Below are 16,699 nucleotides of genomic sequence, written 5' to 3'. Positions count from 1 at the left end.
TAGGGTAAGGAAGAAGGGGGCGCGCATATCTATCAACAAGCGAAGCGAAGCAGTGCGTGTGACGCGTCATCACTCCAGGTCCATTCCGCCAGCCACAATCCCATCCGAGACCTAATCAAGAAGTCCGTACCTGGACTCCGTGTGAGCACCTCGAGATCAGGACAAGCTATAGGAATCCTTCACCGTAGCAACCGCGAATCGTATGTCGGGGCGATGAAGACATGGCTGCACATGGCCGTCTACATAAGGGCTGGAGATGTGGGGTATTCGAGCACTGGAGGCCAGCGCTTCTTCAAGCCAGAGTCGTCTTGTGGGTAGACGGGCTTGTTGCGGACGTAATTTTCTATATTAAGCCTATTAGCATACTGCTAGGGTGCTGAATGACTGGCAGCTTACCGTAGTTGTTGCACGTGTTGAACCACTCGCTGTTCTGAGCCGGCAGAATGATTTCACTCTCACGCTCGACAAACTGCACACTCAAGCCCATGGCGACGTGGAACGCAATGTGACAGTGCATTAACCAAGCTCCAGGGTTGTCAGTTGGGTAGGCGATGACGAGCCAGCCGCCAGCCGGCAGATGGTGTACGTCACGACGAGGCGGGTTGGTGAAGACCAAGGAGTCCAGGTGGGTATCAACATCGAACTGACCAGAGCCCGTTCCCAATACATACATATCATGACCGTGAAGGTGAATGGGGTGGGGCAGATTTGGAGCGCTCACGGCTTGCTGAATGACCCAATAGGTCCAGGCAGCACTTTCCGAGATTTCGATCAGGTTGTAGCTCCTGGGGTAATCGCTTTTTCCCTTAGCCATGTACTCGAGCGTTGGCTCAGCGGGGTCGATCATCATGCTTGTTCCGTTGATGGTCCAGAGCACGATGGACTCATTGTTGGTATTGACAGTTCGGTTGTCGAAGGCAACTGGCAAGTCTTGCGCTTGGATGCGGAAGGTGTCCTTGGGCACGTTCTTAGCGATCTTTGGCTTTGGCGACGGGTCTTCGCACGTGGTGGGTGCACCACTATTAGCGTTTGATGTAGGGTCCGCCACAGTCACATTATCGTAGGTGAAGATAGCTCGTCCAGCTCCGCCGTTGAAACTTACACATGGGTTGTGGGGATCCGCGCGGAACCAGTAGTTGTCGGCTGTTTGGTTGGCAGTGAAGATAACATCGTAGCGTTGTCCAATACCAATGAGAACGTAGTTCGTGTCGTACGGTTCCACAGGCACGAAGTCATTGGCAATGACGGTGAAAGGGTGGCCATCGAGTGATACGCGGACGGCAATGTCAATGGATGGGTTGACGAGACGAAGGCGGTACTTCTTGTCGGTCTGGATCTTCACTTTGTTATACTCCCCGCTAGAACCTTTCTTGTTGGTGCCATTGACAAGAACGTTGTCTCCAGACGGCGGTGGAGCAGAAATACTGAAAGCTTGCGCACGTGCAGCAGCTTGATATGCGGTCAGATAGTACCAGTCTTGGACAGTATAAGTGCCGAGATCAACATCGTAGTCCGCCGTCGCGGGACCGTTGATCCTGTCATGAAGTCAGTAAGATACTTCTGAGTCTAGCCGATGTACCTACAAGATCGTCCCAAAAGTACCATCACCATATTGAGCACTAAAGTGAGAATGATACCAGCTTGTGCCATATTCAGTAGCACGGAACCGATAAGTCTTCGTATCCCCAGGGGCCAGAGCACACTCCGTAATTCCGTTGACCTAGGATTTCCAAGTCAGTCCAAAGCGCAAGAAACAATTCCAAAGAGCTGGAAAGAATTACTTACACCGTCCTCGGTGTTCGAGTGCAACTGGCGCAGACCATGCCAGTGGAAGGACGTGCCGTTGTGTTGCATCTTGTTACGTATGGTGATCTCGAATGTGTCACCCCAATTACCAATGATGGTGGGTCCAGGCATCGAGTCTTCTATGAGGAGACAGACCCTTTCAAAAGCACCATCTGGGTTGCATGTAGTGTTGGTGACACTGAAGTCATACTTAACCACACGCCCAGTGTCAGGCCATGAGCTGTACATGTCAGTCGTAGCATCGAATCCAGGAAGCCAGCAATCTCGGCTGGTTGGACCGTGGGTGCAGCTCGACTGCTTCTTTGCGAGAGCAGGTGAAACGCCCATGTGCTCAGCTTGGATTGGTGAAGCACTGGCGAAGGGGGTGAGCCCCAGAAGAGTAGCTCCAATGCTGATGAACTTCATGGCAGGCCAGCAAAGATCTTGACGATAAGAACGGTCGGGAGCAATGAATGAGAAGGCTGGATGGGTTTCAGTCGACACTGGAAGGCCGATCTGATGGTCGTGAAGGTACTCGAAGAATCCTTTTATATACATCATGAACTACACCCACTAACCTCCTAAGCTCGCATCGGCAGTTATGAGATGATACTCTGACCGTCCGTGCAGTGTCGTGTCGTCGTGACCCTTGCCGGTGAAGAGTCTTGGCTGGTGATTCCCCTGCGTACACGAGCGATTAGGGCCTCAGAAACGACTCCTTCATAGTCTTTGGCGGTCTCGAAGCCACATGAGGACCACGAGGTAACATTCAAGTGGGGAGGCTTGCAGTAGTCGCCCATGCTCACACTATTGAATGTTGTTTCTGCTGCAGTGAGCAGTGGCCACGGACTTTTGGACACCATGAGGAAGGGGGGAATATGGCTCTAACTGGTTGATACGCCTCGTTGACGCGGGCATGGGTCAACAGTCGTGATCCAGGTTCTTCAGGAGATCAAGAAACTGGAGTTGTTGCGCTCTGGAGCGAGGGTCAGACGTTCATCTGATTCCGAGTCCGTGGTACCTCAAGGCAGATAGTTTCCTAAATTAAGAACATAAGAAGATGACATAGCTGATAGGTTGGAGACAGGCGTACCTTGCAGTATTGAGAGATTCCCAGGCTCCAGATGAGAGGTTAGCGGAACCGATTACGAACAAGCTCCAACACCGAGCCACGGAAGGAGGCATAGTAGGATCATAGCGAGACCGCAAGATCCAACAGCTTCGGACACCACCCGCTTCGAGCCGCTAGCGAGGACGAAGAGGATGGCTTTAGCTGAATATCATATCTTCGGTATCGCGTATCCCGAGTATCGCCGTGTAAGGAAGTCTTCTCGAGCAATCTTCTGCGTGCTCTCTAGTCGCATCTCGAGTGAGTAGCGTGACACCTTGATAGCACTCAGCGGTCAGGAGGGTGACGTGCAAAACCTTCATCCTGAGTCCAGCTGACAGTTCGGAGATTTTAGCAAGATGTTTTCTGTCTTGAAGGCAAATGCTGACAACACGTTGATGTTAGAACGTGAAGCATATACTCGAAACAATCCAGTCAACTTGCAAAACGCTCAAACGACGGGTTTCGGACAGTGAGTAAATTGACGATGACTTATTCACCTCAACAGTGCACCAATCCTACTGGGTCCCTGGTGTCCGTTGTACGATTGTCTGTACCAATTTGGGTGGCGTGCCGCCATGCATCTTTGCCCTGCATCGGAATGCGCTGTGTACAGTTGACCATGTGGAAAGTTACGAGAGCCACGCGGCGCAGCTTACTACGTTGTAGAGGTAAGGCTAACTGTATGCTTGCGTCATTTTTATTCGTGGAAAATTTCCATGGGCAGAAGAACCCATCAGCAGGCTTGCTCTAGGGCTGAAGATATGTCTCTCGTAGTAATCTTGTTGTCGGGGTAGGGCCACCCTCAGCCCAAGTTGTTGCGAAAACGGGCTGACACGTGCACCCACTCTTACTTCCTGCACCGAGCTTTCGCATACAGCTCGGTGCAGGCGCATGGGAATCGCCCTTCGGCTATATTACGGTTTCCTATAGGCAAATGCTACTCGTCTAGCGCACAGCAGACGAGGCAAACCCGGATGGCGGTGGATACGGTCCAGGCTACATCATCGCGAGCGTTTGTCTGTGCGTATACGAGCATGCTGGCGTATCGGACCCAAGGTTCAGTTGGAGCCTCGGAAGCAGTTGATACAAGAAGATACTACGATTAGTCTGCATGGAAGGCACATATAGCAACAAAGCGGTAAGTTTCCCAAGTCTACTGCAGCTCCTCCATCAAGGTGGATGCCTATTTGCGTTTTCAGAGCGCTGACAAAAGACCTGGAAACTCGGCTGAGTGACAGGGGTAGACTTCGAAGCGTGTTAGCGTCTTACGAGAGAGGGGAGAGAGAGAGGTTTAACCGAGTCAAGGGCGTTCGAGAAAGTGACATCTGTTACCGCATGGGAAGCCACATGGATTGGAATCCTGCCAGTCCACGAGGTTTGGAGGGGGGAAGGGTAGCTCCGTCCCGAATGCGGCGGTTCGATACAAGCCACAAAGCTTACAGGACCTCAGTACACACCGGAAGCTGCGCCGTTATGACACACTCTTAGTGAGAGCACGTAATTTACAAGCAGTCTTGTGGTCTTCGTGTAAGATCCTAAGAGGCTAGCACCACTCATAAACTGCGTTTACCTGCGCTTGAGGTAGAAGATAAGGACGACCCATCACCGCGAGCGCCATTCTCGTCATGCTCCGTGTGGCGCAAGGGCAACGCGGCCGACCATCTTTTCGCCCGAAAAGCTGCATGCCATTACAGCGAAAACGGACGAACATTCGTTTCCGAGACTGCGGTTCAGCGCTACTTACCCGGATCCAAGATGCAGGACAGAACATGATCCTGGCAAGCGAGAGCCTGCGGGAGTGTCTCCCAGCTGGTCTCTGAACCACGCAGCTGGTCCTCATGCGTGTTGATCTTTGCCCCTCGGCGTTACCGTGCTGTCTTATTTCGATAGTTCGGCGCGGATACTGCGGGACGAGCCTCGTGTGAATGATCCATCGCGCTGAGATAATGGTCGAAGGATCGGGCTCAGTGAGGTTGGTACACTATGCGACATCGGCAAACATCCATCGTGATGCCGCGGAGCTTGAGCCTTGCTACAGTCCCTTTTCGCTAATGCGGGAAATGACTCGGCTGATATACTGTGAAACGATATGCTTGGAGACTCCGGACCGTCCGGCTCGGGACTGCAAGGTGATCATATGGTCAGCGCCTATCGAAATGATGTTAGTAAACTTTTTCTAGTAGGAATCGTGTTTGAGTCGCATACGCGCATCCTGGTCACGGACCGGTTCTGCAGAGACTTAATTCGGCTTTCAGGTATTCAGTATTCCACCCACTGTCCCATCAATGGAGCATATAGGGCGATAGAGTAGTCAGGTAGACCATGCACGTCATCGGCGTAGTAGTACCGCATCGAAGTCGAATGCTTGTCAAGACCAGTGTTTCTCCAAACTTAACTCCCGTGAGACGCTATCGGTGCGGCAGATGGTCTGTGCTAGCAGCGCGTGGTGGTGCCAGGAGCAGTCCGAGAATGAGGCTTAGGTTGACATTCAATAGTCTGTCCCGACGTGATGGTAGAATGACGCCACGTAGTTTCGTGGTCCATTCATCTACGGAGTCAGTCGTCCAGGAGCTTCGCAGGCCCGAAGTGCCGATATGATAGAAACTTTGCACTACGGCAAGTGAAAGCTTGGATTCCGCGCTTAAGCTTGTGCCCTCTGCTTCCCGCGCTGAACCAAAGATGTAGAGGTTTGCGAGACAGGGTAGGGCCGAGCAGGGTCTGCCTCGAGGGATGCAGTTGACCCTGCAGCTTGAGACCTCCCTGATCAGGGGACCTGCGAGGCTTAGCATACATCAAGGAATGGGCTCTCCTGGAGGTTCCGCCAAGCCTTATATATTGAAAATCTTCGCAAAAGAGTATGAGAAACATAATTCCAAAGTAGTTGATGACCGGTCAGCGAAAAGGTCGTTTCCTGTATGGTGCAGCCATCCATGACCCTGAAAAGATAGAGAATAGAGACACAGCAGTGCTCATAAAAGTTCGCGTCAGCAGGCCTTAAACTCGATGTAATATTAATGGAACGAGTAAATCTGTGGTGGTAAGTAGTGAGAGATGAGTTCAAGAAGGATAGATCATTCAACGAAGGTAGATATAGCTGCATAGCACACAAAATGGCCTCAAACTAGCTCTGGTGTCGAGTACATCAGCTATTCGATTTTACGGGCCACACGATAAGCTTACGATTGTACAATGAAATATCTTTGTGAGAGCGACTCCCAGGATTCGAGGGTCAGTATTCAGGGCGCACATCAAGTCGTGATGCGTGGACGATCGTGGCAGGCCAGCCCTACAAGAGCCGGCAGCGGTGTTGCTGTATCCAAGCACCAGCTATGTGGGTGCGCCACGAGATAGTATTTGGTCGTCGGGCTGGAGTGATGAGAAATGAATGCACTGACGCAGTCATGGTTGCATTGGATGAAGTCGAACGCCCTCGGCACCCTTGAACGTCAAATGGCTAGCCTGTAATGGCATGGCGTATTTATATCGCGTCAACTTCTCCGATGCAATTCAGTCACGCGCTTCATCGCCCGATGGTCAACTTGCGGTCACAACAGTAGCGGTTTGCTGTCGTTGTAAGGCGCGTGATTGAATTGACTCGCAGATGCTTCGTGTCTCGCAATCACGAGCAAGTTGCCTTTCTTACTTGGCAGCGGCTGTAGACCTCACCGATCGCCATCCCAACAACTGAACAACAATACCATTTCGTGTTCTTCGCTAAATGGATACTCTCTACAGTAAAATGCATTGGATGGCCGCAGAGAAGCGTTCAAGTGCGTCTAGAGCCTTCTAAGTCTACATATAACACACTCTCTGGAGCTCCGCCAAGCTGCCACCTGCTTCTATGTGAGAATGCAGCCTGCGCACAGACAAAGATGTCCTTAAGCTACAGCGTTAGCCAGCAGTCTTTCGCATTGCTGGTCCTTCCTGTGGTAATCCGGCATACGAGCTGTCAAAGAGCACCGTCGATGTTCTGTTCCAGCACCTCGGAAAAAGAAACCGTCCTTCGCTGCTGTAAAAAAGACACATATACATTCGCACGTTATGCAAGAGGGCATGGGTCAGGCAAACAGCGAGGTGTCCGTATTATGCAATGTTTCACTTTTAGGCCAATCGCGCTTGCTCAGCCCAGGCTTAGCCTCAAAGGATTCACGGCCTTGTACCAGGCACCAGTCTTGTGAACCTGCTAGACTTGTCAAAGAGAATTTGGATTGACTTGCTTTTAGACCCCTATCTCAACGCAAATATTTCACGTAAATTCTCACGTTCTTGCAATTGATCGAATTGTACGCTATGGCACGGATCTGCAACGACCGCATTCCCTACGATGCACATCCACTATACAGTTTGCGGCGCCGCACGCTTGTTGCAGCCACTGTTGGTGTACTTCTCAATCTCATTATTATACTCGCTCTCTCCAGTAGTTATGGAGGCCAGGACCGATTGCCATTCTTCGTCATAGCCACAGCCGTGCTTGGCGGGTCCATCGCTTTCGTCTCATACGACTTGGTCACCTATGGCACGCGCGCAGCTATAATCGCAGCATCCCAAGTAGACACGACAGATTCTGCCTTACCCGTTACTCTTCGCTCGGAGCTGATATGGCCCTCGAAGACGTTGCTGGTATGGGATTTTATATTTGCCGGTATCCTCCAATGGCTGTTCTGGGGAGGGCTTTTCGAAATTGTAGGCAGAAGCTATTACAATCGGTATGGTAGTTCAGAGACTTTGGAAGCCTGTAAGTGGCATTGAAGCCGGCAAGCTATGGTTTTTCTAACAGACCTATTTCGTTAATGCTATACAGACGCCAATCTGGCGCACTTTGTGACTAGTGTGCTCCACGCTACCGCCTTCTGGAAAGAACTATTAGCAAGGAAGAGGACGCAATGGCAACAAGACCTCGATAAGCAACCCTGTGAGCATTGTGGTCATGTAGCGAGCAGGCACGATGAAGCCCCAGTCATTGATTTATCAGCCGACGATCGGGCCGGTCGGTCGAGTCAGCCTATGCTTTCCAGCTTCGGTAAAGTAGGAAAATTCGTTCTTCCGAAGTGGACACGAGGAACAAGCATTCATCGCCGCGATGACACTAATGATAGGGATGTCGAACATGGAGCCGCCAACGATGGCGCTGGCGAGCCCTTCCTTGCAACACCTGAGGAAAGCACAGAAGATACTGCAGGGCCGTCAGGAACATATGGAACGATGTCACAGAGCATGGAGAGTCTGGCCAGCGTGCCGGAGACAATTGTGAGGCAGAAGGACAAAGGCAAGAAGAGACTGGTGGATGTTGAATGAGAACGGTGTGAGCTTGTGTTTCAAGACCTTTGGATTTTCCGTGATTATAGTTGATTGCGTACAACTGAAGTCCACCCCGTGCTAAGTGTTTGATCGTAGAAGCTCGTTCACATGTGTATCTAATTGGATTGAATCAATATGCTAGAATGAGATGCCACGCCCAAGAATGCTGCCCGTTTACTCACTGTCCACCGATCATTCCAATAGACGTATCTGGGGTAATCATCGTCCAGTCTAACGAATAAAGCACACAGATGCTCATCGAGAGCCACTAGACTCGATGTACGTCTCCACAGCTTCGAAGGAACCTTTATCTATGTGGTAAGGTTCTCGTCAACAGATCTCCCGGCTTGCCAAACACAGGCTCGAGCCTCACACCTCCGAATGTCCAGCCATCAATGATGACTCCTTCTTCAAACTTACAACTCACAATGAACCCTAGAGCCCCATCCAGTCCCACATTGACCTCGATGTCACCCTCAATCTCCCTCCACAGTTTTCCGATGCTCTCCTCGTACCTCGTCTTTCCAATACGCACTCTGACTGCGTCAGGACGGAGAAGAACAGGCACGACATCAGGTGTGATGTTCGCGTCTACATAGCGCTGCGCGAACGTCGTTGCGTCAAATGGCTTGCCGACGGAGAAAACAAGGTTGTGCGGCGGCGTGTGCTTGCTGGAATGAAAGGAAACGATGAATTGCACGCGGTAGCGGCCTTGAGGAATGCCTGTCTTGATGGTGCGCAAACATATATTCTCGGCGTTGATGCATTGGTACACTGTTGCTTCCTCTCTCCGGCCATCGTGATCGAGATCTTCTGCCACGGGGAATATACGCTTCAATCTACCATCGCTGACTGTCACCCCACCTTCGCCGGAGGGAGATGTGTCGCGGAGCTGGCTCAAGCGTGATTGATGCTCCATTGTACTCACTACCCCAAGAGGAAGACCGGTTTTGAAGTCGACTTGAACAAGTTGGAAGGACTGATCAATCAGTCCACGGCCATCCATGCCGACTCGGAAGTGCGTGGCAGAGATCTCGAATTTGGGAGGTAAAGCAGAGAGCTTGGCCATCAGCTCGCCTAGTTGTCGTGCGATTCGAAGCTGTTTTGCGTCACGCATATATGCTTCTGTGAGTGCTGCCATCTCGTCTTCCTTCATCCACTGCTCAAGGCTGACGTTGGCCAGACCGCGATCTACATCAAAGCGGTAGTACCTTGTAGAAGTGTTGTAGTACATTCTTTTCATCTCATTGTCAACTCGTTGGGTACTAGTCGCCATTCCTGCAAGGGCAGAAATTAGAGCAATGTCCGTTCCCAATCCGAATGGTAACCAAGAACTGACGTTGCCAACGCTTGGGATTGACTGAAGTCCAGTGCCAACTGAGACAATGACGCCGATGGGTCGCCCCTCCCACAGTGCCTTCGCTGCGTAATCAACTTCCGCGCACGGGTTATTGAACCCAACCCCGCCGTCCAGATATGTGACTTTCGGTGTACCAAATTGCATCTCTTCGAAAAAGGTCGGCGCCGCAGAGGTTGCTCGTAAAGCCTCCCAGATCTTTGTTGTGCGGTCGTTGGGATCATACGTCGATAATATTCTAGGCAATCCCAGCGCTTGCTTCAGCGATGTGAGGACAAAGCCTCTGCAGCCTTTCGCATTCCTTTTTCTGTGCACGCTTTTCCGGGACTTGAGTTGCCACGTATCACTCCTGCATGGTGTCGCTTTCGCGAAAGGGTTATTTCTATCTGCCGCAGACAGTAGGGGCTGTTGTTCGTCGGCAATGTGGCTAGGTGGCGATGGCGCTCCATTAGAGCATGGTATCAAGCCTGGAGCGCTTTTCAGGGTTCCGACAGGGCTTTCTGTGACGATCTCCGGTACGGTGTCAGACCATATGCTGTCCCGAGGCAGTTCACTTTCGGGTAGCTCTTCGAAGAGCGAGTCGTCCCACATTAACTCGTCCGAATCGTAACCTAGGTCGACCAGGGCTTGCTTGATCGCGTTCTCTAAAACAAATCCCGAGAATCGATTCGCTCCTGTCGGTATTTTCCTCCCAAAGAGCTTGATTGATCTGTCGTTCTTGAAGATCTGTTCGGCGAGCTTTGTGTAGATGCCGATGCATTGCTTGCAATCAATTTGAAGTCGAGAAAGGAGAATAGCGATGATTCCGCCAGTACTTGTCCCCCCAATCAAATCGAAATAATCACAAGGCTTGAGTGGGCTGATTTCATGGTTCGGTCGTCTTCCTAACCTCTTTTCTTCTTGTGCAATGCTTTCCATCAGGTCATCCAGTACCATTAGACTTGACAGTCCTCTCACTCCTCCGCCATCGAGTGATAATAAGCGCAGGGGCGCGTGAGGGTTGGTTTCGGCGCTCGAGAGTTCCATGATGGCTCGCTCGCGTGGCGGCGAAGCCGAATAGCTGGAAAAGTTCTGTGTGCAGTACGGTGCTTCGATCGGCGGCTCACCGCCTCAGAACCTGGCTCAAGGTGGTTCCCCAGAATTCGATGGTCCTAGAAGATAGACCAGAACAGATCCATGTGTATGCTGGCTGAGCCTCCGGCGAATGTTTGCTTTTATGTGAGCTATAGTGTGGCGACGCAGTGGCTACAGTCACTGTAACACGCCGATGCGAGGCCAACTTTCCTAGTTGTGACAATATAAGAGGACACCGCGGTGAGTCAGGGTTGGTGGAAGGCAGAAAGTCAAAAGCTTCAGCCTTCTTGGTAGTGAGCCACACTTTCGGATCCGGACTATTTGATGTACGGTTGCCTGCTAGCCTAGAGTACATGCAAGTCTCAGATGACGACAACGTCGCAAATACTCGGGTTGCGAGGTGGTCGCCTCTGTCAGCTGCCTTATAGACTCGCGTTATAAGTCATGAGCCCGCGGCTGCTCAGCGCCTCACCTCGCATTTACATAATGAAGGTGTGCATGCAACTACGGGGATTCTGGGTATGCGAAGGGATCCGAGATGAGCCCAGGCCAACCAGGATAAGGTATTCTCCACATGGCGGAGAAGGCACAGTGTGGCATCGTCGAATTAGAAACACACTTGCCACAGCTAGCGCCCTCCATGTAGATGCATGCTTGCCGATTGCCGAAAACATGGCTGCATTGCGCTCAGAGAGTCATCCGAATAGGCTAAGAATTCAACTTTGCCCAATGATATACTGGCAAGGTGCTGCGCCTCCATTGAAAATGGAATGTAGGTCATCAACTTCCGGCCTGACCAACGTCAGCGTCGTGAGATGAGGCTCAAGTGTACGCGTGTGGCTACTGCGGAAGGGTTATACAGCCGCAGTAATCGTAAAATACTGTTGAAGTTTCCTTGCAGGATGTCTCAAAAGCCCACGGGCCAGTTGGCAATGTTCAAGCATTTGAACAAAAGCATTTCCTGACGTATTGCCTTGAATTTGACCGCGTTTCTGTTGGATCTAGGAAGCGGTCATGGGACAAAATGATGCGTTGGATACGGTATACCACGTGCTCGATGTCTGCATGATGGCTGCTGACGAGGCGACACGAGACTCGCAGGTTTGTGCTTTTACAGTGTGACACGCGAAATCCGGACGGATTTTATCCAGGATTGCTGAGATACCTCGTACTTGCACTTTGTACCCGAAGATGATTCGACCTACAAGGTATTATTCATCTTTCGTCCGGCTACTGTTACTGTTCAGTAACCCCCCCCTGTACAAGCGATACACCAGTGTATCTCGCAGCCCTAGTATAGGATTCGCAAAGTCTTTCTCCCTCAGTTCGTGCAGCTTGAACCCAACCTTCTCGAGCACATTATGTGAGGCTACGAGTTCTGGGTCCGTATGCGCTTCGGCATACTCGAAGCGTTCCTGCTGGCCCCCTGAAAAGTGCTCGAAGAAGAGTGGTATATATCCTCGCAATGCTTCCGTCGCGTAGCCCTTGCCCCAATAATTATTATTCAACATGTAGCCGACTTCAGGCGCTCGCACCGCACCTATCATACCGATAACGCGTGGCGAGGTGTTGGTGGAAGCATCCGGTGCAGAGGGAAGGAGCTCAATAACGAAGTTCCAGCAGTTCTCGAGGTCAAAGCAGCCTTGAATCCAGGCTTTGGACTTTTCGACATCGTCAGAAGGTAGCAGAGGTCTACAAGGAGTCAGCGCAATCGTGCGTATGCCATCGAGTGGACGACTACTTACGTATGTTTCATCACCTCTGGATGGCTGCGCATCAGCACAATGTCTTCTGCGTCTTCTATCATCAGAGGCCGAATCAGCAGCCTCTCCGTCTTAGCCGTGATCTTCGGGTCGACGATAACCATCTTCGGCTGCTCGAGGAAAGTCAAAGGCCATGTTGCGGTGTACGTCGCGTTATTAGTATTCCAGTATAGCTGCAGCCCATGCGCGTCTGCTTCCCAGTCATCGAGCGCTAGCCGCTTCAGACACCGTCTTTTGATGACACGTCCCTCAACAACAGCAAATCGACGCCCACAATTGCGACCCTAGACAGCATGACTCCCTGAGGAAACCCCGGAAAAGAAATAGGTGCAAATTTGCAAAGTTTTCTGGGACCCGCCTTCGGAAAATGTCACAATCTGTCATTTCTGCATCTGCGCAAGGAGCGACGTTTCTCATTCTGCTCCAAGTCGGCTCACGAGCCCTCACATTCGCTGTCAATCAGATACTTTTGCGCTTCTTATCGCCCGAGTTGCTCGGTGCCTCCGCCCAGCTCGAGCTATTCTCCATCTCGGTGCTGTACTTTGCGCGCGAAAGCCTGCGCGTTGCGGTGCAGCGGCAGACCCATGGCACCCAGGCGGTGGTCAACCTCTCTTACCTTGCGGTCTTCTTCGGCATACCACTCATTTACGGACTCGCACTTCTATGGCTATCTTCAGAAATACCCAACGTGCCACATTTCGTGGATGCATTGAGCGTGTATTGCTTGGCTACGTTCATTGAGCTTCTTACCGAGCCTGCCTTCTCAGCCGTACAGCAGAAGCTGCTGTACAGAATACGAGCTTCAGCTGAGAGTACGGCAACAGTCCTGCGATGTTTCGGAACGTGCGGGGCTGCCATTCTGGCCAGCAGGTACGGCGTGAACATTGGGGTTCTCCCATTTGCAATCGGACAGCTGGGCTACGCCGTGGCCTTGTTAGCTATCTACACGTACAAAATGTGGCCTGTAGCACAGGAGGGCAGATTCTCAATCTTTCCAAAACAGATACAGTCTACGAACGAGACGCCAGTGGTCTTCAACCACTTCTCAATACCGCTATTGCGTCTCACAGGGTCGCTCTCCGTACAGTCGGCACTCAAATACATCCTCACCCAAGGCGACTCCCTCCTCATGGCGCGCCTGACATCCCTTACAGACCAGGGTGCGTTCACCCTCGCATCCAACTACGGCGGCCTCGTCGCACGCATGCTATTTCAGCCCATCGAAGAAAGCAGTCGAAACCTCTTCGCGAAACTATGCACCGACACCGAGCCCGCCGCAGCCCCGCGCTTAGCTGAGCAAACCCAGAGCCTCACCAAAGCGTCCAAGATTTTGAAAATGATTATACGCATCTACGTCCTCATCTCGCTCTTCGCCGCCATCCTTGGACCCAAAGTAGCACCGCATCTACTCTTCATAGTAGCAGGAAGTAAATGGGCAAACACCTCGGCCTCGGAAGTCCTGGCAACGTACTGCCGTTACATTCCCTTCCTCGCCATCAACGGCGTGACAGAGGCCTTTGTCGCCGCAGTAGCTACCAACAAGGAGCTCTACACACAGTCTCTTTCCATGGGCTTATTCTTCGCGTGCTTCGCTGGCAGCGCCTGGTACTTTATATCGCACCTCGCATGGGGTGCCAGCGGCGTAATCGCTGCTAACAGTGTGAACATGGGTCTACGCATCGTCTTCAACGTGTGGTACATCCAGCGATTCTTCAAGCAGAGGGACGTTAGCTTCAGTGTGTTTGACTGCTTGCCTTCGAATCCGGTCTTGCTGTCTGCGCAATTCTATTCATGGGTGATGCAGTACAGACCGAGACCAGAGTGGCTCATGCAATACGGTGTATTTGGGGAGCTGGCGAGTCTAGGAGTTGTAGGCGCGTCTTGGGCGTTTGTTGTTCTCTTCTTTGAGGAGAAGTTTTTGATGGAATGTTTCAACACGCTGCGTCCATCCTCAGAGAAGAAAGATCAGTAGACTAGCTGCACAGTATTCCCGAGATCTATCCCTCTGAAACATGAAAGGTCGGACTGGCTGCGATCTTCGTCGTCCGCTCCTGTCCTCTGCTGCCCCGCCAACTCTCGGAACCGCTTTCCGATCGCACCAGCAAACTCTTCCGACCACTATCCTCCACACGTCATCCCCTCGCTCCCCAAGCCGCACCCCTAAATATTCGCGCATCACAAGATCTGACATTTACATAATATTCACGCATACCCCTGCATTTCCTGGGGGTAACGGAAACTCCGCAGTCTTCCAAAAAGAGATTGCCTGGGGGTAACAGAAACACACGCTTGCGGGGCGGACCGCGAACGGTGTGAGCACCGTCGTCTTATTGCGCTATTATCAGGCTGGGCAGGCTGGGCATTCGATTGCGAGAAAACTGTTGGGGATGACGGACCTGCAGACGTGCAAGCACTACCATGGGTTGGTGGACATGGGAAGGTATGCTTGAGTTCACTCTGTGATGGATGTTGTAGAGGGCGAGGCACTGTAAGAGACGAAAATTGAAACACATCCCGCTATGTTATGGTCAATAGATGAAGCGTATGATTTGACTGACTCATATAGCAATGGCATTCGCTTCTCCATCACCGACCTCTCACCTCAAAGTGCTCGCACACTACCCACCTTGTACCTTTCTCGAGCCGCTATATCGCTCTATGATGCACAATTCACATCTGGATCAAACGAACCCATACCGGTCCCGCAAGAAACCATCAAAAGCGTGATCAAAGCCCTACTACGGTTCAAAAGCACTTGTAAAGACTTCAATGTACCAGAACACCAGATCCGCATTGTAGCCACAGAAGCCACCCGCAAAGCCATTAACTCACAGGCGTTTCAGAACGAGATTCAAGAGAAGACTGGATGGAAAGTGCAGCTACTCGAGAAAGAGAAAGAGGGCAGAGTCGGAGCTTATGGTGTGGCGAGCAGTTACGCAAACGTAAGGGGCTTGGTGATGGATCTTGGAGGTGGCAGTACGCAGATCACATGGATTATGACTGCAGAAGGGGAAGTGAGGATGTTCGAAAAGGGTAGCGTGAGTCTGCCTTATGGAGCGGCGGCTCTGACGAAAAGGCTTGAAGCTGCTGGGTCAAGGCACAGCAAAGAATATAAGAATTTCGAGGAGGAGGTACGGGACGATCTAAAGAATGCTGTCCGACAAATCAACATTCCCACGGACTTGTTGCAAACGGAAGACGGTCTTCACTTGTACCTGTCGGGAGGTGGATTTCGAGGCTGGGGCTTTGTACTCATGTCACAACACAGCATCAAGCCGTACCCTATCCCGATCATCAACGGGTTCAAGGTGAAGGAAGGCTCGTTCCAGGATACGCAAGCAGTCCGCGCTGCAGTTTTTGACGACGACACGCCAGACATCTTCAGAGTGTCTCAGAGAAGGGCGAGCCAGGTCCCAGCTGTGGCCTTTCTTGTTGACTGTCTCTCCAAAGCATTGCCCAGCATCAAGGATGTTTATTTCTGCCAGGGTGGTGTGAGAGAAGGAATGCATTTCGCGGAAATGGCGCCTACCCAAAGACAGGAGGATCCTATCGTCACAGGAACTAAAGCGTATGCAAGAGAGTCGGTTTCTGAGCTCGTCGATTTGCTGCTTGTCGCTTGTCACACAGCCCCGAGGGTGTTGGACAGATCATTGATCACAGCCTTCGTCCAGGCCTTGTACGCTCATGCGGCATTTCCAAAGGACCTTTGCGCTGGTTCAGCACTCAGAAGCACGTCGACCGGCTTCTTCGCTGCAACGCACGGTGTCAGCCATGAGCAGCGTGCAATACTCGCAATCTTGCTTTGCGAGCGGTATGGTGGGTTCAGCTCAATCTCCCCTACGGAGCAAGATTTCTACCACCGTTTGTTGCGGTTGCTTCCCCACGGGGTAGCTTGGTGGTGCATGTTCCTCGGACGTGTTGCCGCGGTGGTCGCCATTGTGTATCCAGCTGGTGTGGTAAGCGAGTGCCGTCTGGAGATGCGGGCAGATTGGGTGCAGACCAAGAAGGGAAAAGACAAGCTCTCGATCTTGTTCAAGTTTTTGACCCTTTCTCAGGTCGACGAGATGGACGAAGCACTCAACGATGCGCTTGGGCAGGTAGACAAGGCGGGGAAGAAGAAAAACTGGGTCGCTGGGCATGGACATAAGGTAGAGGTAGGTCTTGTGGGGTGATTGAAAGACGGTCAAGCCCATGACCAAGACAGACACAGACGGGCTCTGAAAGTGATGAGCTATGCAATTACTACCTGCTTTGATATGTCTCTCCATGCATGCAGCCAACGCAGAGAACCTTGGACTTGCAAGACGCTGG

At 51.7% G+C, this 16,699-nt stretch overlaps 5 protein-coding genes across 5 annotated transcripts; 2 read left to right on the top strand and 3 right to left on the bottom strand.

Annotated features, from left to right (window-relative positions):
• Positions 1–239: 239 nt before the first annotated feature.
• lcc1_3 (laccase, multicopper oxidase, benzenediol:oxygen oxidorectuctase) lies at positions 240–1,917 on the bottom strand (the record flags this gene model as incomplete). The annotated part of the gene is made up of 4 exons (XM_056219726.1): positions 240–343; positions 397–1,535; positions 1,584–1,720; positions 1,786–1,917. 4 exons carry the CDS (start codon positions 1,915–1,917, stop codon positions 240–242), a joined length of 1,512 nt encoding a protein of 503 aa, XP_056066853.1.
• A 6,584-nt stretch (positions 1,918–8,501) lies between these two features.
• On the bottom strand, positions 8,502–10,577 carry N0V89_010987 (uncharacterized protein; the record flags this gene model as incomplete). Its single annotated transcript, XM_056219725.1, has 1 exon — positions 8,502–10,577. The coding sequence occupies one exon, from the start codon at positions 10,575–10,577 to the stop codon at positions 8,502–8,504; it is 2,076 nt and encodes a 691-aa protein (XP_056066852.1).
• A 1,259-nt stretch (positions 10,578–11,836) lies between these two features.
• Positions 11,837–12,492, bottom strand: N0V89_010986 (uncharacterized protein; the record flags this gene model as incomplete). The annotated part of the gene is made up of 2 exons (XM_056219724.1): positions 11,837–12,317; positions 12,371–12,492. 2 exons carry the CDS (start codon positions 12,490–12,492, stop codon positions 11,837–11,839), a joined length of 603 nt encoding a protein of 200 aa, XP_056066851.1.
• Positions 12,493–12,755: 263 nt separating this feature from the next.
• On the top strand, positions 12,756–14,360 carry RFT1 (Oligosaccharide translocation protein rft1; the record flags this gene model as incomplete). Its single annotated transcript, XM_056219723.1, has 1 exon — positions 12,756–14,360. One exon carries the CDS (start codon positions 12,756–12,758, stop codon positions 14,358–14,360), a length of 1,605 nt encoding a protein of 534 aa, XP_056066850.1.
• A 547-nt stretch (positions 14,361–14,907) lies between these two features.
• On the top strand, positions 14,908–16,560 carry RTG2 (retrograde regulation protein 2; the record flags this gene model as incomplete). The annotated part of the gene is made up of 1 exon (XM_056219722.1): positions 14,908–16,560. One exon carries the CDS (start codon positions 14,908–14,910, stop codon positions 16,558–16,560), a length of 1,653 nt encoding a protein of 550 aa, XP_056066849.1.
• Between the last annotated feature and the right edge of the window lie 139 nt (positions 16,561–16,699).

Source organism: Didymosphaeria variabile (genome assembly GCF_027946475.1).
Source record: "Didymosphaeria variabile strain IMI 356815 chromosome Unknown scaffold_8, whole genome shotgun sequence".
In the NCBI taxonomy this organism is placed as follows: Eukaryota; Fungi; Ascomycota; class Dothideomycetes; order Pleosporales; family Didymosphaeriaceae; genus Didymosphaeria; species Didymosphaeria variabile.
Note: the sequence above shows the minus strand (reverse complement) of the source record. Positions and strands in the feature narration are given on the sequence as shown.